Source organism: Diplotaxodon limnothrissa, linkage group LG15 (assembly GCF_057381915.1).
Source record: "Diplotaxodon limnothrissa isolate DT_005_m linkage group LG15, D_limnothrissa_male_GT1.1, whole genome shotgun sequence".
Lineage (NCBI taxonomy): Eukaryota > Metazoa > Chordata > Actinopteri > Cichliformes > Cichlidae > Diplotaxodon > Diplotaxodon limnothrissa.
The window spans coordinates 27303097-27327833 of NC_140610.1; the positions used below are offsets into that span (position 1 = coordinate 27303097).

The 24737-nt window shown below is 47.2% G+C and overlaps 1 protein-coding gene across 3 annotated transcripts; it reads right to left on the reverse strand.

The window, feature by feature from the left end:
• Nucleotides 1-423: 423 nt before the first annotated feature.
• On the reverse strand, nucleotides 424-20221 carry kidins220b (kinase D-interacting substrate 220b). 3 transcript variants are annotated; one of them, XM_085372135.1, is made up of 29 exons: nucleotides 20075-20221; nucleotides 18168-18323; nucleotides 17774-17872; nucleotides 17538-17636; nucleotides 17347-17445; nucleotides 17108-17209; nucleotides 16688-16786; nucleotides 16387-16584; nucleotides 16208-16306; nucleotides 15729-15827; nucleotides 15550-15648; nucleotides 14915-15092; nucleotides 11762-11926; nucleotides 11486-11665; nucleotides 11232-11397; nucleotides 11000-11151; nucleotides 10615-10904; nucleotides 10141-10281; nucleotides 9646-9883; nucleotides 9197-9285; nucleotides 8774-8918; nucleotides 8440-8602; nucleotides 8187-8365; nucleotides 7831-8066; nucleotides 7130-7255; nucleotides 5065-5202; nucleotides 4891-4989; nucleotides 3042-3272; nucleotides 424-2961 (listed from the first exon to the last, which is right to left on the reverse strand). In XM_085372135.1, exons 2-29 carry the CDS (start codon nucleotides 18297-18299, stop codon nucleotides 1768-1770), a joined length of 5235 nt encoding a protein of 1744 aa, XP_085228261.1. In that variant the 5' UTR covers nucleotides 18300-18323; nucleotides 20075-20221; the 3' UTR covers nucleotides 424-1767. The 3 variants fall into 3 exon arrangements, with proteins under 3 accessions (XP_085228261.1, XP_085228259.1, XP_085228260.1); XM_085372133.1 differs by having other exon boundaries at nucleotides 9197-9288; XM_085372134.1 differs by having other exon boundaries at nucleotides 9197-9288; nucleotides 18168-18326.
• Nucleotides 20222-24737: the final 4516 nt, after the last annotated feature.

The window sequence follows — 24737 nt, forward strand, 5'->3', positions numbered from 1 at the left end:
GTGGGGACAGACATTTTGTCCATTAACGGCTGAAACTTTTAAAATATTGAAATGTAAATAGTTTATGAAAATATTTTTAAACATTAATTCTAATAAAAATATTTTTCCACTCAAATGAAAAAAGTATAGGGTCTGTAAAATGAAAATAAGAAACCTAGCATAAGTTTTTGGATTTTTCCCTTTAAACTAAGGAAGGCCAAAAGTTAAAAAATCCAAATGAAATACTGAAATAAAAAAATAAACACACAAAAATAAAAAATGTCTTTTAGAAACTGTAAATATTTGTTTTTGCTTCTTTATGTCCAATTTCCTGTAAAAGTTCCTAAAAAGTGTTCAGAACAAAATAAAATATTTATTTATTTAAAATGCTCACTACTGTGTTCATTGTTCAATAAATGTACTCTGATACTTTCAACATGCAGGTTTTTTATTTTTAGTTCACAGAAACATTTTTTCCATTAACTTCGTCCTGAGACAGGTCACATGATCACTGAGAGCGCGAGACACAAACGACAGCGTTACAGAAACATGCTTTTAGAATCTAACACTGAAAACAGCTATATTATCCATTATTTATTTTGAAGGAAACATTATTTTTGTTATTTTATTCTGAAATCTTAAGATATCTGGATAATTTTGGTATCTTCATTTTCATTTCCTGTCGTTCATAAATGTCCGACAAAGCTCACGTTCACTGCTGATTGGTCAGAATTTTTTTCCTGATGATTGGAGGACGTTAAACTCATCCATGATTTCAAAGATTTTCAGACCAAACGACATGATCACAGATTCACTTCACTGTAAGAGCACCACGTCAGTGTGACACCAAACACAAAAAGCCGATTAAATACTCGTTCACGAAGATCATTGCAAAATAGTTAACAAGGTTTTTTTCTGATTATAACTGACTGCAGTACACCTCAGCAATGGGTGAATAACCCATTTGTAATGCTGAATATCACCAGGGGGCGAAGTGGAAGTCTGCGCTCACCTGTCCAGGTAATTTCTCAGGGTGCTAGTTCACTGTTTGATCAGTTAGAGCAGGTGTTGTTCCAACTCTTTCTCCTGATTGGTCCTTGAAGGATATTCTACTAAACAATCAGGAAGCTCTGCTGATGTTTCTGGACTCACAGGAAGCTGGTGATTTGTATCACCATGGAAACCTTGCTCTAACTGATGAAACACCAGATCATTCCCATTGGCTGGTTTGACCCTAAATAGGTTAGGTGTCTGTCTCTAATTGGCCAATTAGTTTGTGGTGTTCTGACAGCAGGAAGTCACCTCTCTCGCTGTTAAACAATTGGATGCGATGTCAGTGGCGATCGCTTTCAGGGGCGTGAACGATAAGCATCAATAATGAACTCTGTCACGATGTAAACAGGCCGGAAGCGCCCAATCACATCAGAGCAGGACAATAACGACATGCAGCAGCTTCACGTTACGTCTCTACGAAGCTTCATGTTACCTACGGACTACAGGTGAGCATGCACAAACATCTACCATTAACACTGAAATTGAGGTCCTCCAGCAGCCACTCTTCTTCTTCTGCTCAGATTTAAAGTCCAAAACTTCTAAACATATTTTTTCTTCCTAATTTCAGATTTTTGATAATTTTTCAGTCAAATTGAGCTTTTTTTCTTTTTCACTGATCAAATGTTTTTTTTCTTCGTCAAACTCGTCAAACCATTCTAGAGTCCTGATTGGTTGCAGAAGTTGAAAGGCGACTCTCAGTGGACCCTTGGCGCTCTTCCCCTCCTCGCTGTGAGGTCACAGGATGCTCTCACGCTCCTCGCCGAAGGTGACAGTGTCGGAGGACACAGTGCAGATCTCCGGCGGGTCTCCGGGCTTCAGGCCACGCTTCAAGTGAACCACTCTGACGTTCTCGTTGTTTGGCCCCGGCCGAGTAGAAGTTGTGGTGGTTGTGGTGGTCCCGGAGCTCGGGGGGATGATGACCTCGCTGGTGGAGGAGGTGGAGGAGGAGGGGTTGGAGGAGGTGGAGCCCTCTGGGGGCTGGCGGGCGCGGTTGGCCTGCTGGGCATTGGTGTTGTTGTTGAGGGTGACATTGCTTGGCGTGCGGTTCAGGTTGTAGCTCCTGGACGACGGCCAACTCTCCTCCGGGCTGCTCGCCAGCAGGCTGCACTGATCCTCGGAGCAGATGGACATGCGCGCCACCGCCGGGTCCTGCAGGCCGCTGAGGCTGCTGGGAAGGCCACGCTTCCGGGCTAGGCTCTCTTCATTCAGCTCAATCAGGTTGGCCCTGTCCAGCTGCGACAGGTCCGCCTCCTCGTCCTGCAGCGAGTGGTTGGGCGAGCTCTCATTGGACCTCACGCCAGAGTCAGACGAGTCTTTCTTGTCCAGCATGGCATCAGAGAGGTAGTCCTTCCCTTTCAGCGCCAGTGAACCGCCGGGCAGTTTGGGGTCCACCACCTTCTTGCCATCTTTCAGCAGGGGGGCGTGATCCGACTCTTCAGACTCCTCGTCATCGCTGGTCAGCTTCTGGTAGCGCAACCCACCACTGGCCTTCAGCTTGAGATCAGCAGCGCCCTGGAACAGCCCGCCTCTTTCAGCTGAGGACTTGCGGGTGAGCACTGACTTGGAAGACCCGTGGTCACCCTTCTCGTCTTCTTCTCTGATGGGATCTAGCGCCTCACCATTGGAAGCAAAGTCAGTGTTGTCCGCTGCCGGTTTGCTGCTGCTCCTCTTGTTGAAGGATTTGCGTCCATCCTGCTCGGTGCCATCCTTGCTCTTATCCTCAGATGATGATGTCATGAACTGTCCCGGTTGTGGTTGGATGGGCTTCTCCCCAGTGATGACGCCCAACTCCAGCTGGGCCATCTGGGCGATGTATTCCTGGTAGGCATCGCGGTACTCTGCCTGCTGCTTGTCCGTCAGCTTGGAGATGTCATTGGAGGACTCCTGCGAGTTCAGACTGGTCATGCTGGCGGTTCTGTGAGCGCCACCCTGAAGACAGACAGAAAACAACATTCTTCAGCATCAGACCCCTCACATCTGACATCACAGATCACATGTTCTATAGTTACCATCCACGGCATGTTTCCGTGTCGCTGCGGGTCATCCAGTCCCACCGTGCTCAGCTCCTCGAAGCTCAGGTTGAAGCTGTACATTGGTGATGCATCCGTGTTCGGGGCGCCAGCGTGGGGTGGAGCCATCACTCGCCTTACTGGCTCGATGTGACCGCCAATGACGCTACCTTGCTCGCTGGCAGTTTCCTCATGTAGCACCTGGCTCTCAATGTGACGCATGTCCAAAACCTTCAGCAGGAAGGAGGAGGTGGATCTTATTTGAAGTCATTACATAGCAGTAAACCAAGATGTGTTTTATGTGGAAATGAACCCAAAAGCTGCTGCAGGTCACTGAAAACTGTTTTAATAAACCCCAATTTTTTGGTTTTCCACTGCTACAGGGTTTCTGTTTTAGAAAATTCACCTATATGGAGATAATTTTACGCTATTAGTCAGTAATGCTAATGATATTCTTAGCATTAGTGACGCTCTATGGTCCTAGTTTTACTGGACCTCTCTTCGGCCTTTGATACGGTGGACCATAACATTTTATTACTAAGACTTGAGCACACTGGGTATTAGAGGCACTGCCCTCGACTGGTTTAAATCATACCTCGCTGATAGATCCTTATCAGTTCACTTAGGCACCTTCTCCTCTTCCTCCGCTCCGGTCTGTTGTGGTGTGCCTCAAGGATCAGTTTTAGGCCCTATTCTCTTCTCATTGTATTTGCTCCCTCTAGACGCAATCTTTGAAAAATACAATATCGCCTTCCACTGTTATGCCGATGACATACAGATCTATTTTGAACTTACTGACGACCTTGCTGTGTCCCTGCACTACTTTCAAGAATGCATGCGGGAGGTCAAAGAATGGTTCCTGAGTAATTCCCTCGTTTTAAACGATAAGAAGACTGAGATTGTGGTGTTCAACAGTAATATCCCTCGTGCCCAACTCTGTGCTGCCCTGGGTTCCTTTGCTAGCTTTTCTTGTGACTATGTCAGTAACTTGGGTGTACTGCTGGATAGCTCGCTCAAACTCGATAAGCAAGTGTCTGCTGTAGTGAGATCTAGCTTCCACCAACTGCGCCTTATCTCTAAGGCTAGGCATTATGAGGACCTGGAGAAGCTTATTCACGCTTTTGTGACCTCCAGGTTGGATTATTGTAACTCTTGGTACTACGGTCTTCCCTCTTCTCTTCTTCTTAGACTGCAAACAGTCCAAAATGCAGCAGCCCGCCTTTTGACTGGTACCAGGAAATTTTGCCATATTACTCCTGTCCTAGCTAGCCTGCATTGGCTGCCCATAAAGTACCGTATTCAATTTAAAATATTACTCCTTACTTTCAAAACTATTAATAAATTAGCGCCAAGTTATCTTAGTGAACTTCTCAAACCACATACTCCTGCTAGAACACTCAGATCTGCCACTCAACTACTTCTGACCCAACCCAGATCTCGACTGAAGTCCCGGGGTGACCGTGCGCTTGCTCTGGCTGCCCCGGTACTGTGGAACACCCTTCCTCTCGACCTCCGCGCATCTGATTCCATTGCACTGTTCAAATCACGATTAAAAACCCACTTATTCAATCTTACCTTTCCCTCTAGTTAATATTTCTTTTATATCATGCACTTTTATGCTCATTTAAATTCTTGTTTGCTCTGTACCTGTTGCTTTCCTATGTATCAGTGACAGTTATCTGCTTGCATACTTAGAAATAGGATCAAAGTAAGTACTATTATCCTCCACCTATTCTCTATCTTACTTGTTAAGCACCTTGGCATAACCTTGGTTTTTAAGTGTGCTTTATAAATAAAGTTTATTATTATTATTATTATTATTATTAATGCATTCACTGCCTGGACTGACCGTTGCCCTGAAGAGCTGCCAGTCTCCAAAGTTCATGTTCATTTCCTTCTTCAGCTCGTCGATGTTACACTGAGACAGAACTCTGCCGTTAACGTTTGCCTGAAAATGAAAAACATTTGTATTTCAGTCTCAGGTCCCTGGCTTTCTGCTTTCCTGTGAAGTTGTGTCACTGACCTTCCTGATGGTGGCGGTGTACTGTCCTATCATGCTCTGGTCGATGCCTTCCATATGCCGCACGCGCTCACAGACAGCCTCTGTGGTCATGGAGCTTAGGAGGACGGGCGGAGTGGCAGACGCAACGGAGGCGGAGCCCTGAACACAGATATATTTCCCAGGGAAAAATATCCAACATTTTTTAGATTTTAATAACAAATGTCATTATTTTCAGATGTGACATCCAGCTGTGAGATGAATAGAAACTTCATCCAAATCCTGGCAGGTTAAAGTCTCAACCTGAGCTTAATGCTTTTAGCTCAACATTTCTCTTCAGTGACTCCACCAGACTAAAAACATAAACGCTAACTCAGGTAAAAGTACACCTGACAGACATGTAAAAGACGGATGTAGCCACTGTGAGATCGCCCACTGATCAGCTTCACCACTGTTAACTTGGTCTTTAGAAATCAGATGTGAGGAAGAGCAGCAGCTCTGAAAATCATCATGCATAATTGGAAAATTTTCTCTCATGCTCAGAATGACCAAAATTTATTGAATAACCTTGTTTTGACCCGATATGAGAGACTAAGCAACATAAGGAAGGTATTTATAAATGTCAGAGGTCATCCCACAGACTTCTATAGAACCAGAAGAAATTTTACAGTGTCACCTCCTGGCGGCCATAAAATCCAAAACAGTTTAAGGCACACGTGACTGCTTTATTTTTTGGACCCAGAAGCTACGTCCATGTTTTGTACTACCTCTGATGTACAGTTTATCTGGATCTGGATAACCATGTCACGTGACTTAGCACAGCTAGCACAGGACTCATCTGTTTCTTTTAGGCCAATTTTTAATTTTAAGATAACTTTTTGCTGAAACGTGGCCTGAAACACAGAAATGTCCCCAATGACGTACAGAAAATTACTGTCCAACAGATGTTTTAAAGCTTTGTGAGCACCTTTAACTCACAGTCAGGACATTTTTTCACCATGCAGAGGTGGGGCTGGGGGAGTTTGGGGTGGTGAGCAGCTGTGTGGGTTAGCAGTGAGGGGTCAAAAGTCAAGTTAAAGTTTCTGAATAGATCAAACAACAAATTTTTGATCTATGCCACTACTACTTTTTGAAGCCACATGCTAGTAGAGGCAAGGTGCATGCTGGGGGGTTGTAGTGGTTGGAACACTTCCTCCTTTGGTCCACAGCATCCGGCTCAAGTCCGGCTGAAGTTCAGATCGGTCACGGCTCAATCACTGGCTCATGTTCATGCTTGGATCTGTTTTTCATTTCACTGTAACTACAAATCAGAAATTTTGCTCCTTAAATAAAAACAGAGCATGCTCAGTTGTGAAGCGAAGTATTTCATAAAAAGTCACTTGTTATGTTTCAAGTGTTCCTGTGGGAACCTGTTGTGTCTGAAACATCCTTGAGAACCTCACAGAAAACTTCTGAGGCCGATTTGTCAGCTGGCTGAACGAGAGCGATCAACACCAAAACACGCGGACGCTTGCTGTGGACACTTCAGGAAGGAAGGAGGGAAAGAGACAAGGAGGGTCATGTTAGGTAAGGTTAAATACCTGCTTCCTTTTCAAAGAAGAACTCTTAGACTGCAGACAGACAGACAGTTTGGGGATGAAAACATGAGGAAACACAGATGAACGACAGGACAGCACAATGATTTCTACTGAAGGCACAGTTTTAAGAAACCGCCACTGGTTCAGTGTTTCCAGAAACCAAAGAGGAGAATAACAGCAGCAGTAAAAGAGGGGAAAACAGAGGAGCCTTCACAGACCACAAGCAAAGAAAACTAAAACTCTGACTTAGACTCTTTCTAGATTTCTAGAGGAAAACCTCTGAGCAAACAAACATCTGGTGGGCGGAGTTTCGAAAAGATTTTATTCTAAAATATTTTATGTGTTTCTTCTTCACCAGGTAATAAAACTAAACATTTTAAGTTTCAGATTCAAAAACTGAAAACAGACAAGTTTCATTATTTTTTCACATTTTAAGACGAAATATCAGAAAAATAGAAACTTGTTAAAAACGTTCATGTTGAGTCATAGCTTCCAGCTACGGCCGTACTTACAGGAGCGGCGGGAGCAGCGGCATCCCTGCTGAAGGAGCTTTTAGGAGGTGGTCGTGGATGGAGGTGTGGTGGGAAGGAAGCCACGAGTGGGCGTGGCAGCTGGTAAAGGTGGTGGGGAAAATATGGCTGAGGGGGAGGAGGTGAAAAATTTAAATAATGTCGGTGGATGTGATGAAACATAAAAAAACCTGTCAAATCAAAGAGCGAATCCCTGCCGCCTGACACCCGGTCAGCGTCAGCAGACAATTGACAAGAATAAAACAGGAATGTGAAACTTTGAATTTTTATTTCAATGTGTTTCATGAACATTTGTGTTTTTTGTCGTTTCTGTTTGTATTTCTGTGCTTTTTTTGTTATGATGTCAAAACTTTTGACGCATTCAAAATAAAAAAATCATCATTAGCTGAAGCTAGCTGAAAGTTGAACTTTATTCAACTCTCTGTGAAGCTTTCTGTCGACTCCTTTTACTCTACGGAGCTGGACGGCAGCCTGTCAGCTGATCGGTGGGCTGTGTGAGACAGCAGGGATTCAGTGAAACAGGAAATGAAATCAAATCAAGCAAAACAACACAAACGATGAAAGGGACTGAGGCGGGACAGTCGTCACGTGAACCGATGACATCGCTACGCTACCTGCTGCTCAGCCACCTACAGGATTCAATGACATCATGAGGTGTGGGCAGGGGCGGGGCCTTTACTCACTCTGTTGTAGAAGGGATGCTGTGTGCTGGCCATGCCGCTGTAGTAGCTGCTGTGAGGTGGCGGGGAGACCACGCCCCCCGCCGGTGGGTTGAAAGGCCCGGTGAAGGACGCGGAGGGCGAGCACGTCGACGACACCTGACTGTAGACTGATGTGGGGCGGGGCTGAGCTTCCTGCAGGGGCAGGGGTGGGTACGTGACTCCGCCCATGTTCATCTGCTCACGGGCAGCGCGAACATCTGTGGAGGAATCTCAAACTGATGATGTCATCAAATCACGCCACGCTCATGAGAGCAACAGGAAGTACAGTCAGCAATACACTGAGCAGTATTTTCAGCAGTACTGAGCAGTACTCGTACCTGCAATGATTTCACGGAGTTTGGGGTCCAGGTTGACGGTGCAAGGCAGGAAGGTGCGAATGTCCCTCGCTGTAAGGACAGGTGTCCGTGATGACAGGAAGACCTCGAAGCTGCGCACGTCTCCGTCGATCTCCAGCAGCGGCTCCACGTCCTTTGTGGTTGGGATGTTCTTAGACACTCTTAGGGAGAGAGGACACACTGATCAGCTGACGCAGTGTCGTTTTACACCTGTGGAGGGAGGGTGACCTCTGACCTCTCATAGATGGTCTTGAGCGTGGCATGGTCAGGGACTCCGTCGGTCTCCTCCAGGTACAGGATGAGCCAGGACGTCCTGTAGGGCCACTGCTCCGTCAGGTTGATCCACGACGCCAGGCGGTCCCAGTTAAAGCTGATCTGATTGGCTCGTAGCAGACGGCCTGGACAGGAGCAGGCGGGGTTAAAAACTGCATTATTATTATGATAATAATAATAAAAATGTTTTTTTAATGAAAAATACTGGAATGAACCAACAAGATCAGCAGGAAGTGGCAGACGGGCTGACGGCAGTCAGACCGTGTCCTGCTAATAATGAAGGTGATGGAGGTCACCTGTGACGGAGACAATGTTCAGCAGCCTCCTCATCGTCTGTGGGCTGATGTCGCTGAACCAATCCTCCGTCACCATCAGCTTCGTCAGGTCGAACGACATCTGACGCGTCACCGAGCGCTGCACCTGGCGGCGCCGGTACGTTTCCTGCAAAGTGCACCACACAGGTCACATGACCACACGCACAAGGGATAGAGTATATTTACACAAGCTGTCAATCAAGAAACAGCAGCTCATTGACACAGTCAATAAACGGACCTGATCACATCTAATCACATCACACCCTTTTCAAATTAAAACCTGAAAAGCAGCTGGATTTAATTCAATCAGAGGAAACATGAGACCACCTACAAGTCATTAGATTAACACACACACACACACACACACACACACACACACACACACACACAGACACACACACTCACCCGACGGTTGAGCGTCGTCTTGCTGCCAAACTTGGTTAATTCTCCCAGACTGTGCTGAGACAGCTTCCTGTCTAGCTCCTCATGCCACCCTGCTGACACACAAACAGATGTAAACATTATGTCGTTCTGTAACCACAGACAGAGGTGAGTATGATGTGTGCAGATATTCTGGGATTACAGAATAGCCTCTGCACTCCTGCTCCTCTAATTCATACTTTTATCTTAGTAAGAAAAATAAAACCGAAGGTTTATTTTCAGGTCCAGACTGAATCTGAGTGAATCTCTGTGAGACTTCATCGAACATGATTTCAGAGCAGACGCGGTCACGTGACAGCAGAAGGATGTGACAACAGGCTGCTGATGTCACCTGCACGCTTCATTAATCGGCTACGATAAAAAGCGATGTAACTGCAAGTCTCGTATAACGTAGTCATTGTGTGTGTGGATACCATCGGCGGTGGTGACGTCTCCGTTGGTGGGCGTGGCAGTGCACATCTTCCTGGCGCTGGAGAGGCCCCTGCTGTTGAGAAAGACAGGCAGGTGCACGATGTTCCTCATGTAGTCGTGCCCGTTGATGTTGGAGTCGCGTAGGACGCTGTTCAGGTTCTGGTTGATGGCCTTGATGATGATGTGCGGGTCACTGGCAAAGATGGAGATGAAGGGCCCTTTGGAGAACAGCACACGCACCTGCAGGAGGGACATGCCCACACTGACCATCTGAGGCAACTTTCTGCCCTTTCAAAGTAAATCTGACCCACGTGATGAGAGCTGAGCTGTTCCGACTGATCACATTCATCTAATGAAAACACGATTCAGCTTGACTAAGGCTGTGATGTCACAGCTAACGTTTGCGTTAAAGATGACGATGAGGTCAGACTGTGTCCATGCTTCTGCTCCGTTATCTTTAAAAACACTGACTGAATGAAGCCGTGCGAGCGTCTCACCGTGTCGAGCATCTGCAGAACTTTGTCCTGTTCGCAGGAGTCCAGCCCATCAATGACCACCGCCAGCCTCGTCTGGTGCTGCGTGAACCCGTCGATCGTCTTCGCCATCCTTGCCATCAGCTCCACCTCGTGCTTCAGGACCTGCAGGAGAAAGTGTGCAGAAGCATCAGAATTCAGCTCAGACACTCTTCAGTCTCTGAGCTCACACTAACAAACTCAAATGACCACCCCCATGCTCTTATTCTGAAAGTTCACCACAGCACACAAGCTACATGAAGCTTTTTCCTGTGTGCAGAACCAGCCAATTACGTTCAAGGGCTCATTCAGAACCAGGAAGACTCCTGAGCTACACCCTTGCCCCCGCCTCTTGTTTCCCTCCACCAGAGACATCAGAGGATTAAAAACACTGAAACTAAAGACCCTCAGGCTCAAGGAGACCCCCTCGCCGCTCCATAGACTGTGTCCTCTCCTCACCTTCATGAAGCCCTCGCTCTTCAGCTTGTGCATCCTGTTGGCGGCACTGTGGAGCCTCTTCCTCTGCGAGTTCAGCACCGAGTCGGTCACCTGCCACCACGTCCTGCAGTTGAGCAGCAGAGCAAGGCCAACCACGCTGCCGATGGCGATCAGCACCGCGTTCACTGTCCGGTTCTCGCCATCCACCTTGAAGACGGCCAGCAGCGCCATGCCGGTGACGAGACAGGCCAGCACGACGGTGAAGAGGATGAAGGACGGCACGCAGCACGTCTTCTTCCACTTCCTCTTACCTGAGAGCACCGAAGAAGAAGAGATTGAGCCAAACTGGACTTGGGTCAGGTGACCTCAAGAAGCGCAGGCTGCCAGACAGGACGTGATGCAATACCTTGCGTCTCCTCGGTCTTAAACACTCTAAAGAGTCGTGTGGCGAGGAAGCCGAACTCTCGCTCGCAGGCGTCCGACAGCGTGGCGATCATCTCGGCCATCGATGTTTCTCCTCCAACGCTGGACAGCCGGTTATAGTCTGTGAACAGGAACCTGCAGGAGACAAGTGACATCATCATGACATCAGCGTGACATTACTGTGACATCATGACCTCCCTATGTGGTGGCGTTACCTGACGGGCAGCGCTCGTGTGCTCTGCTCCGGAAGCTCCGGCGGGTTCACGAACATCAGCTTCAACAGCAGCTCCAGGTACCCGATGTGCCGCGCCAGGCGGGTGCTCAGCAGCCACGCCCACGTCCAGTTATCTCCCTCCCTCCGGCCGCCAAAGTACACCACCACTACAGAATGTAAAAGGTTATGTGAACACCGGTGGCAGTACAGGAGGTCATGTGTTAACGTGCGGCATAACATCGAAGCGTTTCTCACCAAAGAAGAGGTAAAGCAGGGCAAGCAGGCTGAGGGAGACCGCCATGGCGAGCTTGGGGTCCACACTGAAGCCGAGGATGATGGCGATGGAGCCACAGAGCAGCAAGGACAAGAAGACAACGAGCCAGGAGAACTGAAACAGCGGCTCAATCTGCTGCCCAGCAAAAGTCTTCATCTCATCTGAGGAGAAAGAGGAGTGTCAGTACGTGTTGGCCAGGTGTACCCTTAGTGTAACGAGCGTGGTGAGCCTGGCGAGCGTGGCGAACACGAACTCACCCTCCAGCTTCTTGAGCAGGAAGGACTTGCCGCTGCCCCACTGAGCGTACAGACCCACACAGATGGGCGGCTGCATGGTGGGCTCGCTCAGGATGTCGGCGAGCGCCGAGCTGTACAGATCGTAGCCCAGCATGTCACCGTCCGTCTCCGAGGGCGACAGGTGACCTGGAGGGGGTGGAGACACAGAGAGTCTTTTATTCTTTTGATTTGAGGATCCCTGAGGACAGAACAGATAAAAGTAATCTGCTGTGGCATTGTAATCAGATTTCTGGAGTCAGAATGATTTTGGTAAGATGAGCTGATCGATTAACACGAGCCTGCGGAGCAGTCCCAGCGTGGCTGATTTCACTCTTTGTATCAATTTACAGCAAACACCAAGTCTGAATGAGCAGAGAGTGCAGAGGGAACTCAAGCCTGCAGCTTCTGAACTTCATTTTCTACTCATGACATTATTTCCTGTGAGTGGGTGTAAATATGTCAATATGCTGATGATACTTTACTGTTCATTCACTCACTCTGCATTCAGTAACCATAAATCAGCTCTTATTGCAGATAAACTACAAGTTTTTCCTTCATCTTTGTTTTTTTTGTTTTTGACTGTCCTATTTGGTTCTTTAGCCATCAAAATTGTCTGAAGGCCAACAAGGATACCCAATAGATTTACTTTACCAAGTGGATCATCACAGCCTTGCTGTATTGGTCCATTTGATCGACCTTTGGTGTTATTATTTATTTATTTTATTTTCCGGAAGAGGTCCGACCAAGCCACGGGCACCAGGCCCCGCCACGCAGCCACCGGGAGTGAGCTGGTACATACTTGAGCACCCAGCCCCGGACACCAAGAACCACCAACGCACTGAAACACATCAGGCAGTGTGGTGAGGATAGATAGGCCTCCATACCTTGGAGGGCCTGAGATGTTCCCAGAGAGGTGCAGTCTAAGACCCGACCTGACATATAAACACAGACGAACAGGCACACAGAGACACAAACCTGCATTCCCACCCTCATGCACACATATACGAATACTCAGCACTCACCCAACGGGAAGACAGACACAAATGGACACTGTACACACAATCACACTCCCCAAACATACTCTATACCCCGGGTCCAGGTACCTTCGCCCGTAGAAAGCAACTAGACCCAGGAGATGTTACCCTTTCCCCCGGGATGGAGACAAGCAGACCGCCCCCGGCTCCGTAGCAGCAGGGAGGCCCCGCATCCGGGACCCCAATCGGACGGTCAACACCTCCTCCCAGCCCCTCCGCCCTGATGGCTAGCAGAGAACAGGGGTGTGTGAAGACCCCATACATCCCTTCACCTGCTGATGTGTAGTGTTGCTGCGTGTTGTTCTAAAGTGCATTTAGAACACGGGAGGGCATGGTGCTTCCTGCCAGAGAACAGCAGGTGTCAGCACAGCCCCGAGGTGACATTGAATACACAGACCATCCTCTGGACGCTGTATAACGTGCCCGTTCCCAAGGCCCTATATGTATGTGTTATGAGAGGGTGATAATGTGGATGTGTGGAATAAAATTGAGGCACAAGTGGCCATAAGGGGACAGAGGGGGAATGCCTCCCCTGCACCGTGGTGGTAACCCAAACACAGAAGAGCCACCTCCACAGGACAAGACTCAGCAGTCCATCTGCACCTTAAGGATAAAGGACACTCTTTCGAGGATGCCAATGTTCACATTTTGGACAGAGAGGACAGATTGTTTGAAAGAGGAGTGAAAGAAGCCATCTATGTCCACTGTGAGCGACCATCTTTGAACAGAGGCGGGGGTTTACGACACCAACTCTCTGCCATCTATAATCCAGTTTTGAGATCCCTTCCCAGACGCCTTAACGCCCACTCACATCCCAGGCCATGTGACCTCAGGAAATCACTTAATGGGGTGGGGCTAGGTTTCACAATGAGCTCACCCGAAACTCTGGCTGATTGTGACCTACATCCGTTTTCACACATTGGCTCATGTGATTAGGTAGAGGATCATTAGGGGGTCCATTGTCCCCCTTGGGGGGGTCACTCCCACAGGGCTTAAATCTGGGACTCTCCACCTTTTGACCCTAGAACTGAAGAAGCTTCTCCGATGAGAGGTGAAACGTTTTCAACCAACTTAAAGAAGTCCAGACGCTTTTCTTTCCAAGCTCCTTAAACTACGATGACCTGGATGACTGAGAACCTTCACAGACATGTCCCTAAGGACTCTCCAGATGCCTAAGCCAATCCCTACCTCCACATCAACCACAATAGCGAAGGCAGGACCAAACTACCAGCTGCTGCTAGTGGTTTGATAAAAATTGCAAACAGTGAAGGGGAGAGTGGGCATCCCTGCCAGGTACCCCTCAGGAGACAGAAGCTGGAGGATGTTTGGTCATTTGTTCTGACGCAAGCTGTTGGGGAATTATATAATAATTTTAGCCAGTTTATGAAAGAGTTTCCAAAACCAAATTTGTGCAAAGTTGAAAATAAAAATTTCCAGTTAACTGGAAACGCTTTTTCAGCATCTAGAGACATTATTGTGGTTTCAATGTTTTTACTGCATGAGTAGTCTATTAAATTAAGTAGTCTACGCGTGTTTGTTGATGAGTGCCTACCTTTTACGAAGCTGGTTTTGGTCAGGATGAATTAAAAGGGGGGTTATCTTCTTATCTTTTTGAGAAAGTTTTGCAGATTATTTTGAGGTCTACATTTATAAGGGATACTGTTTAGAATGATCCACATAGTGAAACAGTCTCACAACTTTTAAATATGAGAAAAACTAAGAAGTTTGGTTTCAGCCGAGGATGTTATCACTGTGAGCTGTGCACTGAGGCCAGGCTTTGATTTCTTCATAACACTCTGATCTCTGACTGCAGACTGATCCAGTTATGTGTAACAAGCTGAGGATATCCAGTCTGGCTCCCTGAGCAGCCGCAGCCTACAAAAACACAAAGCACCATGTAAAGCTGCCTCATTACTTCATACTTTCCAATTACAGCTTCTTTCACCTGATTCACTCTTAAGTTTCAGCAGTGAGATCGGCCCAGGTTCATTTAAAGGTTGAAGGAGTGACGAAGAGACTCAAAGCTGAGCAAACATCAACCATAACACTGCGTTTGCGTGCAGTTCAGGCACACTATGAGGTGAGACAGAAAAAGACGTACGTGCTCCAAAAATCTGCGTCAGGATGCTTTTCTGGTGGCTGCAGTCAACGTTGTACGGCGTCTCTCCAGCCTTGTTGGGGCGGTACAGCAGGCGACCATCTTTGGGGTTCCTGAGGAGGAGCTCGGCCAGGCGCCGGCTCCGCCCCCGGATGGCAATGTGGAGAGGAGTGTCCCCTTTCTGTGAAAACAGGTGTCAGCATCAGGTCCTCTGTAACCTGTTCATTCATTTCACTCTGTGACAAATCTACAGACTAAAAAACAAGCTAAATATTTAAACCTGCTTTTACTTTGAAGGGCAGGTAGATACACGTGATGCTTGTGTCTATGGACTGATTGGTAAATGGTAAATGGACTGATTCTTATATAGCGCTTTTCTACTCTCCCAGAGTACTCAAAGCGCTGTATACAACATGCCTCATTCATTCACCCATTCATAAAAGCACTTCTAAACTCAAGTGCAAACTAACCAACATACACACTCCGATGAACGCATCGGAGGGCAACTTGGGGTTAGTATCTTGCCCAAGGATATTTGGCATGTAGAAAGCCAAGGATCGAACCACCAACCTTCCAATAAGTAGGTCATCTGCTCTATCACCTGAGCCACAGCCACCCCTAGTCTATCTGGCTCTCACCTTGTCCACAGCAGACACCTTTGCTCCTTTGTCAAGTAGTAGCTCCACGATCTCGATGTTCCTCATCTTTGTGGCTTTGATCAGCGGAGTCTCTCCATCCTGAAAGCAAAACTCAGGTTAACCACAGAACCCCACCCCCTACTCTGAGACAGGTGTTCTCAGGTGTGCTGGGCTCTCACCTTGGTGCAGGTCTCTGTGTCGGGGTTACACTGCAGGATGTCTCTCACCATGGTGGCGTTTCCTTTCTCCACGGCCCAGTAAAGAGCCGTCTTATTCTCCTGGAGGTGGAGCAGAGAGATAACATTAGCAACATCACTTTACGCTGCATCTGATTGGCTCCGATCCTCAAGTTCTTCTTTACTGAATGCTCGCAGAGTAACAGCAGTCGTCCTTCTCATCAGAATGTTGAAGACACCAGCAAATCAAAACAGAGACAAAACTGCGGAGGACACCAAGTGCCAAAACAATCAAACCTAAACATGCAACTGAATTAAGTAATGATGACACATTTATAAAATATCATCTGTGTTAGTCTGACTGCAGCGTGCGTGAAATTGGGAAATGGGAAAGATTTTTCATGTTCATAAACATCTAATGAGCTAAGAAATGAACTCACTGTTTCCAATGTGATGAAGGAAATGTGTCTCCAAAACCTCACCTGCCCTCTGATGTCGATGTCAGCGTATTTGTGCAGCAGAGCTCTGACGATCTCCACGTGCCCGCCCCTCACGGCTCCGATCAGTACCGTATCGCCGCTCTGGAACACACAGGACGCCATTTAGTTTCCTTGTTATTGAAACCGCGTGTGTCATGTGACGATGCCTGTTGGCGCCTCACCCGGTCAGGGATGTTTACATAGGTGCCGGCATCCAGCAGATCCTGGACGATCTCGGTGTAGCCCTCCTTGGCGGCGATCATCAGTGCCGTATTCCCGTCCTTGTCGGTCATGTTGACGTTGGGGTTCCTCTTCAGCAGCTCCTTCACCACCTCCGTGTACCCGCCCCTCACCGCCACGATCAGTGCTGTCATCGAGTTCTGGGGACAGACAGGAAGTAGTTAACAGAGGTGGGCGCGTATTATTCTGGCATGCCGGCAGTGATGGTGATGATGAAGGTGGTGACGGTGATTAAGGTCGTACCGCCCCCTCCTGGTCAACGTCAGCACCGTTCTCCAGCAGGTGCATCACGCAGTCAAAGTGTCCTTTCCTCGCCGCCCAGATCAGAGGGGTGGTCCCGTACTGTAACACACACACGAAACACACACACCTCTCTGAGCTGCTTTATTGTGAAATATGCCATAGTGTTTGGTGTGTGCTCCTGTGTTGTGTCACTTCCTGTTGTTGTCCATCATGCTACTTATTGTTGTATTGGTGTTATTTTGCAGGACGTTTCCTGTGCAGGTGTTTTTACTTTCTTACTCTCGATTCACTCGAGCCCACAGAGATTAATTTATTTGATGTCAGTCGGATGTTGTGTTGCACTGTTTCCTGTGGTTTCTTGCTGTTTCAGGTCAGGTCATGCAGGTGTGTGTGCTCTCTGTTGGGCTCTCGCCCCCTCACCTTGTCTGAACAGTTGACTTTGGCTCCATTTTGCAGGAGCAGCTTCACGATGTCAGCATGTCCTCGACCTGCGGCCCAGATGATCGGATACACACTGTACTGCTGCGAGGGGCACAGGAGGACATGTCAGCACCATCACTGAAACACTGTGGACTGAAACCGTCCAAAACACAACAAAATCTTCCTGCCAAAATCAATTCTCTCGTCCGTGTGTGTTACCTGTGTTGTCTGTGTGTTACCTGTCCTGTAGTGTTGGGGTTGGCCCCGTGTTCCAGCAGCAGTTTTGCAACCTCCACGCGACCTTTATAAGCAGCCCATGTGAGAGCTGTCCAGCCACCCTGGGACACACACACACACACACACACACGTTAACCCTCGGTTTAGCTACTCCATTCTCTGCACGACATTTCCCATGAGGCTTTGCTCCCACCATATCCCTGTGCTCGATGTAGGCGCTGTTCTCCAGCAGCTCCTTCACCACCTCCACGTGACCCTCCTTGGCTGCGGAGATCAGAGCCGACCAGCAGTCCTAAAATACACACAGACAAGGTTACCATGGAAACAGGAGCCGGCCAACTTGCCCACCTGTCTCCTAGCAACCATAGCACCGGAGGATGGGGGAGGGTTTTTTTTCCTCATTGGTGACAGAGCACTCGTTTCGCTCACCACATCATCCAGGTTGACATTGGCTCCTCTCCTGATGAGCTCCTGGACGATCTCCAGACTGCCCTGCTCGGCCGCCAGCATCAGAGGAGTCTGACCATTCTGCACACATAGGCAAGTACACAAACAAACAGGTAAACAAACCAGAAAAATAAAACAAGCACTAAGGTAAAAATCACTAAAGAATAAAAGTCAAATAAAAAGTGACCAGAAATGAAAATAATATAATACAATAGCATTAATGAACTGAATTCAAAGAAAAACTACAGTACAAACAATGACACTGAACATGAATGTCATTAAATACAGTTAAAGGAGGGATATCTGTGCTCAAATGCTCTAAAATGTCTTCTGACTGTGAAGCGAGCGCTGCCACCATCACAGCGCAATTACATACGTCACTGCGTCCATCCACTTCCTTGAAGCGATCCAGGTGAGCCTTCAGGGCGGACAGGTTCTCCTCCTCCACGTAGCTGAATAGGTTCTGGATGGCCAGCGTGGTCATCTTGATGGACGTGGTAGTGTCCATGTCTGCGGTCTCTCACGGCGCCCCCTGCTGACACAACAAACACGGCAGTGAAATGCTTGGCCTGCTGGGTAAAACTGAGCTGAACTTCTGAGATGAAACTCTTAGATTCACTCAGCTGTTGCTCCTCTAACTGCAGCCAAACAGTGACCTTTGAACCTGCTGCAGAAACATGCCGTCCTGTGGTATAAATCAAGCTGCCCCCGTAGCTCCCCCACTCCACCACCACCACCGCCTCATTCCCTCATCATTAGTTTTTATTTGAATTCTGTTTAAAGGACAAAGACGTGTTTCTGCATGTTGTTGTTTGAGTTTATGAGACAAAGAAGATCTTAATTACTGATAAAAGCAATTAGCTGTACTTGAGTACTTCCTGTTTGTCAATAATCACACTGAAGTGTCAGTTTTTCTCCTGGTTTTCGGGAGCTGAGCAGCCTGCAGGAGGCGCTGGCAGGTTTAGTGAGAGGCAGCTGCAGCCTGTTTAAATCTCTGTGACATTTCTGTGGTGCAGACATCAGCCAGTGTCTGAAGACAGTTTCCTTTGAAACAAGCTGACCTGAGATCTGCTGGCGGCTCTGCTCTATGCCTGATAAAACAGGAAGTCATCATCTAACGGACAAACCGCCATGAACAGACAGCCTGAGGTCTGTCCACATGAGCGAGCGTTTCCCTCTAATCAGCCACAAACACGCCCACAGCTTTCTGCCAGGAGCCGAGGGATAAAAACAACCCAGGTGAATATGTTCCAGGATTTCTCCAGTCGTGGATCCTCACTTTTACACCTCAACTCATCCTCTTTTACACTAAAACCCATTTCTCCTCATTCGCTGGCTTCTGGAAGCCTACTGAGGGGCACGGCACAGATCTGCTAATCTGTAACATCCAAATAAAATTTTAAAACTGGAGCTTGTTGGACAGTTTGTCTAGAGGCCAGAGGTCACACAGAAGAGTCAGAAAAAGGTCAGAGCTGCTTCAAAGTCCCAGAACAAAGATTGAGATGCCGGTATGAGCAGAGTCACAGATACTGAAATCTTTATGGATTCATACTGAAGAGCAGACAATAACTGTGTCTGAGGAGCAGCTCCAATATGTCACAGAATTCATTAATGTGCTAACAGTGACGTCTTCGATAATCCCACTGTTTACAGCTCAGGACCAGCAACAAATAAATAATAGATAAATAAATACATGTAGATAAATCAGACAATTTTAATCCAGTCACAATAATAATGATCGATTAACTGCGGAGTTTTTTTTTGTCTGTAGTTATATTGATTGATCAGGTTTTATTGTAAGCTGAATAAGTAGGTACCTGATGACGTCATTTAATGATTTATGTTATTATGTTGACTCTCTCGGGTCCAGTGTTAATAATAACAACCACACTGTAAATGAAGAAACCGCCATGTTTCCGTGCAGTGGTGTATCTGACCGGCCCGGCTGGTCCCGGTGAGGGCAGCGGACTCTCGGACTCATTACCGGTGAAACACCGCCGCCATGTCACCTTAACAGCGCCGTTATCTCCCGCGGTAACCGGGATAACCTTCACCCATTCACCGCCCGGAGCCCCCACCCCTCCCACCACCCCCGAACCAACCAGCAAAAAGCCCCATATTACACCGGTAGCACTCAGATTTTATGTTTTACCGTCGGGGCGGAAATCAAACCGAATCACCCTAATCTGATTTTTCTGACCGATCCGGCGACGTGTCAATCAAACAGCGATCGATGGCAGGGAGGATGCTGCAGAGAGAGCGACGGGAGCAGAGCCCCTCTACCTTCAACGGAGAATCAGAGTGAGTTCGGGCGGTCCGGGTCCGAGGTTTGGCTCCCGTAGATCAGCGGGTCGGTGCGCGTGTCCTCGGCCTGTGTTCGGATGTCAGCCTGAGCTCACTCTCCATCCCCGACAACAGCAGCCATCTTGATCTGATCAGAACAACAGCAGGAGGCACGGAGACAAGGCAGCCAATCGCAGTCCACCGCCCGTCAAGCGTGCCAAAGCCAGCTCGCCGCTTCCGCTCTCGGCTGCTACGATAAAAGCACACATGACAGCAGTTTCCTGTTAGTTTAAAATGACTTAAAATAAAACACCCGCACTCTAAGCCCAGTGTGTTTTTCACTTCCAACGCGTCTTCATCACACATCACCCCCGACCCCCATCTCCACCCAGCCTGCACTCTCTTCTTCACCTCTGCTTAACCTAACTTACACACCTGGTTCCCGTGTTTTCATCACGCTGTACTTCCTTCAGCTCTGCGCATCACCATGTTCTCGAAACTCAGAACTGGTACACGTCTTCTTCATTTCCATCATCCGCTCAATTTCCAGCATTGTGCTGTACTTTTTAAACAGACTATTAAAAAGTCCACCACCCTCTCTCCCAGACCTCCCCATACCTGCACAAGTGTCGTCTGGACCAACCTCCTTCAAGTCAAATCAAGTGGCTTTATTGTCATTCCAACCATGTACAGTGGTACAGTACACAGTGAAGCGAGACAGTGTTCCTCCAAGACTTTGGTGCTAAATATAACAGACAATAAAGACAGGACTACATACAGTGCAAGTGTGCAAAAATTGCAGAACAATTGCAAAAGAATAAAAGAATAAAACAAAAACAGTGCAACACCAGACAAAGCACAGCAATACAGACACAAGACAGCACAGTAGAAAAGCAAAACAATGACAGTGGGTTGTGCAAAATGACTGAGCATTTTGCAAAAGTAACTTGATGTATGAAGGTATACCTGTGTGTGTCAGTCCAGTCACTGAGTGTTCAGGAGTCTGACGGCTTGGGGGAAGAAACTGTTTCAAAGTCTGGCAGTGAAGGCCCGAATGCTCTGGTACCTCTTGCCAGAAGGCAGCAGGGTGAAGAGTGTGTGTGAGGGGTGTGTAGGTTCCTCCACAATGCTGATGGTTTTGCTGATGCAGTGGGTGCGATAGGTGTCTGTGATGGAGGGAAGAGAGGCTCCAATGATCTTCTCAGCTGTTCTCACGATCCATTGTAGGATATTGCAATCCAATACGGTGCAGTTACCGTACCAAACAGTGATGCAGCTGCTCAGGATGCTCTTGATAGTCCCTCTGTAGAAAGTGGTGAGAATGGATGGTGGGAGATGGGCTTTTCTCAGTTTCTGCAGGAATTAGAGATGCTGCTGGGCTTTTTTAGTTATGGAGCTGGTGTTGAGGGACCAGGAGAGGTTTTCCACCAGGTGAACGCCAAGGAATTTGGTGCTCTTGACGACCTCCACAGAGGATCCATCGATGTTCAGTGGACAGTGATCTCTCCGTGCTCTCTTGAAGTCGACAATCATCTCTTTTGTTTTGTCCACGTTCAAAGACAGTTGACTCTACACCAGTCTGTTAACTGTTGCATTTGTGTAGCACTTTTCAAAACACAGAGTTGCAGAGTGCTTCACAGTTTCAGTAAATGCCACACATTAAAGATAAATATACATATTTCAACATACACACATGCATTTATGCAGGGTTGCAAACTATGGGTGAAAATTAAGTGGAAAAGATTAAGGCACAGCTAACCTATAAAAATGAGTTTTTAGCAGGCGTATAAAGAAAATGAAAAACAGTGATCCTGATTGCAAAAACCACAAAAGCACAATCTTCTCTGGTTTTAAAATCAGTTAAGAGACCCTGGTTAGAGGGTCAGAGGCCAGCTGCCGTGACAAGGTTTCAGAGACTGCTGGATAAGCAGGGGCGAGTCCGTGTTGACATTTATATGTTGGTAACAGAATTTTAAAGTAGATTTTAAATTAATATGAATTGTGCAACATGAATTCTGAAATATCTGTAGAAGCTGGTGAAGGCATGCCTTCGCCAGCTTCTACAGATATTTCGATCAAAAATGATCAAGGTGAGAGAAAAGTGTGAACTACAGCTTCCAGATGATTGAATGACAGTAAAGGTGCAATTTTTTCAATATTTCTGAGGTGAAGGAAAAAAGACTGGATGAGCTCTGAGGTGTGAGAGTAAAAGTTAGTCAAAGATGATTCCAAAGTTTTTAGCATATGATTTCATGTTATTGGCAAGGGGGCAAAGCAATGGCTAACCTCCTTAGAGAAGCTGTCTGGGCCGAGCACTAGAACCTCAGTTTTACTGGAACTGAGATGGAGGAAATTTGAATATATACACTCAGTAATGGCAAAGAAGCATTTGTTGAGTCAGGAGACGCTGTCGAGGTTGCTGGGCTTTACAGAAAAGTATAGCTGTGTGTCATCTGTATAGCTGTGGTAGGAGATTCCATTAAAACCATTAGACAGGTGACCCAGGGGTAATGTATGTAAAGAAAACAGAACTGGTCCAGGGACTGAGCCCTGTGGGACTCTACATACGAGTGATGAGAACTTACACTGCAGCAGAGCTTGGGGAGAGTCTGTGCTGGCGGACATGGGTTACTGGACTGGTAGTCAGGTTTGGGGGCTTGGGGCTCTGGCTGGGCCTCAGGGGCTTGGGTCCTGATGGTGGTGTGTCACCGAGGTTGTGGATGGGTGTGTGCATGGGGGCCCAGCCCTGGCATGGGGGGCCTCTGGTGCATTTGCAGAACTGAGGGTCCCTTCAAATGGCGGGGAGGTTGTTACATCCTTGCAGGTCTCTGTTCTTCAGGAGTTCACTCTGCAGGTGAGGGAGAGATATAGGAGAGGTGGAGAATGAACTCAACCTAGGTGTCTATTGTCTTACAGTATGTAGTCCGGAAGATAATTGGATGATGGGGTGGGAGTAGAGCCCCGGGCTCTGTGGGGCTTGGTGGTGCTACTGCTGTGGGTCCCGGTCTGGATGGGCCTGGACCCCCTGCCCTTGGTGGGGGTCCAGGCCCAGGGAATGGGGGCGCCTACTGAGATCAGCAGGGGATCAGATAAGTCGAGCGGGACTAAAATAGAAAGCTCAGCTTTATCTGATTGTATTAGAATACCCTTAGTCAATAAAGCTGGTTCAGTGCTGTGGGTTTATCTCTAACCGGACTGGAATTTAAACGATAAACGACCTGACAGACTTTCTCAAGGATTTCAGAAATAAATGTGAGTTTGGAAATTGTCCTGTGAGTATCTGAAACAGTGGGATCTAAGTAGGGTTTTACAGCAGAGCAAAGATGCTAGCTGTAATCTGGAAGGCAGCCAGATAAAAAGGATTGATTCATAATAGAAAGAATCTGAGGGAGATGAGGCATAACGCCTTTGATGAATTTAGGAGGGATAATGACCGCTGGGCAGGATGACAGCGTCCATGTGTGAGACTATATTGAGAAGATCTGTCGAGGAAACTGGTTTAAAGTCAAAGAACAGGACGTGAACAGCAGACTGACGAGTCTGCTGATGGCGTCAAACAATAACCTTGGATTGTGTTTGTCGTTAATCAAATCAGCAAAATAAGATGTTCTCACATCTTTTATAAGCTGGTCGAGGATAGTTAGTAACTCCTTCACATGGGAGGGAGTCACTCTCACCTGCTGCACATCCTTTTCAGCTCGGTCTCTCTGCCTCTACAAGTCCTTCTCTCCTTCCTCAGAGTCCAGCCTCACTATAAACCTTACCTTTGCCTCATAATCACATTTATCTCAGTGTTTAACATTTTGAGCATGTCAGGCTGTGCAATTCATTATTATGACTGTTTGTCCTTCAGTCATGACTGTACTATGTAAAGCACCCAGATACTTACTGAGGTTATACATACTGTAACAGACTGCACCCCTGTACAAAAGCCAAAGTTAGTGCAGTGGAACATTTGGTTAACTCAGAATTAAGGAAGAAGCAGGAAAATGCAAGCTCAGGCTGAAAGGCCGGAGTGTGTGAGGATAGCAGAACATCTGGTGTATTTGATAGAAATCCACTGAGTGATAGCTTTAAATAAAGTGTTTGTGCGTGCATGTTTGTGGGTTTAATGCTGTGCTGGTGAAATCTCTGAACCACAAACATCACCCAGCGACTTTATGACCTGATATTTGAGGAATTATTAACAGAGTTGTTCTCTAGTTTGATTCCTATCAGCCTGCCAAAGTTTAAAGTGCAGACTCAAACTTCCACCCATCCCAGCAACAATCACACATGTTCACTTGGTCAGGTGTCAAAAATCAGCTTTAATTCACATTTACAAAACCATGAAGCCCACAGAGAGGTGTCTGTGTCCCAGAACATCTCCACCAGGAACAACACTGACGATACAAATATGGCAACAGGAAACAGAAATGTGTTTTCCTCAGTTTACAAAAACACACAGCAGTAAACGCATAGCACTTCCTGTCGGAACGTCCTCCTAGATCCGAAGACCAGACTACAGAACCACGATGAACCCAACCCGAAGCACTTTCTTTATTTTCTTACATAATATTAGCATGTGTTCATACGAAACATGGCCCAAGGTCAAAGTAATAACACTAGCATGTGAACGTAATCCAGAGTAATCTAAAGTAACCCAACGTAAAGTAATCTAGTC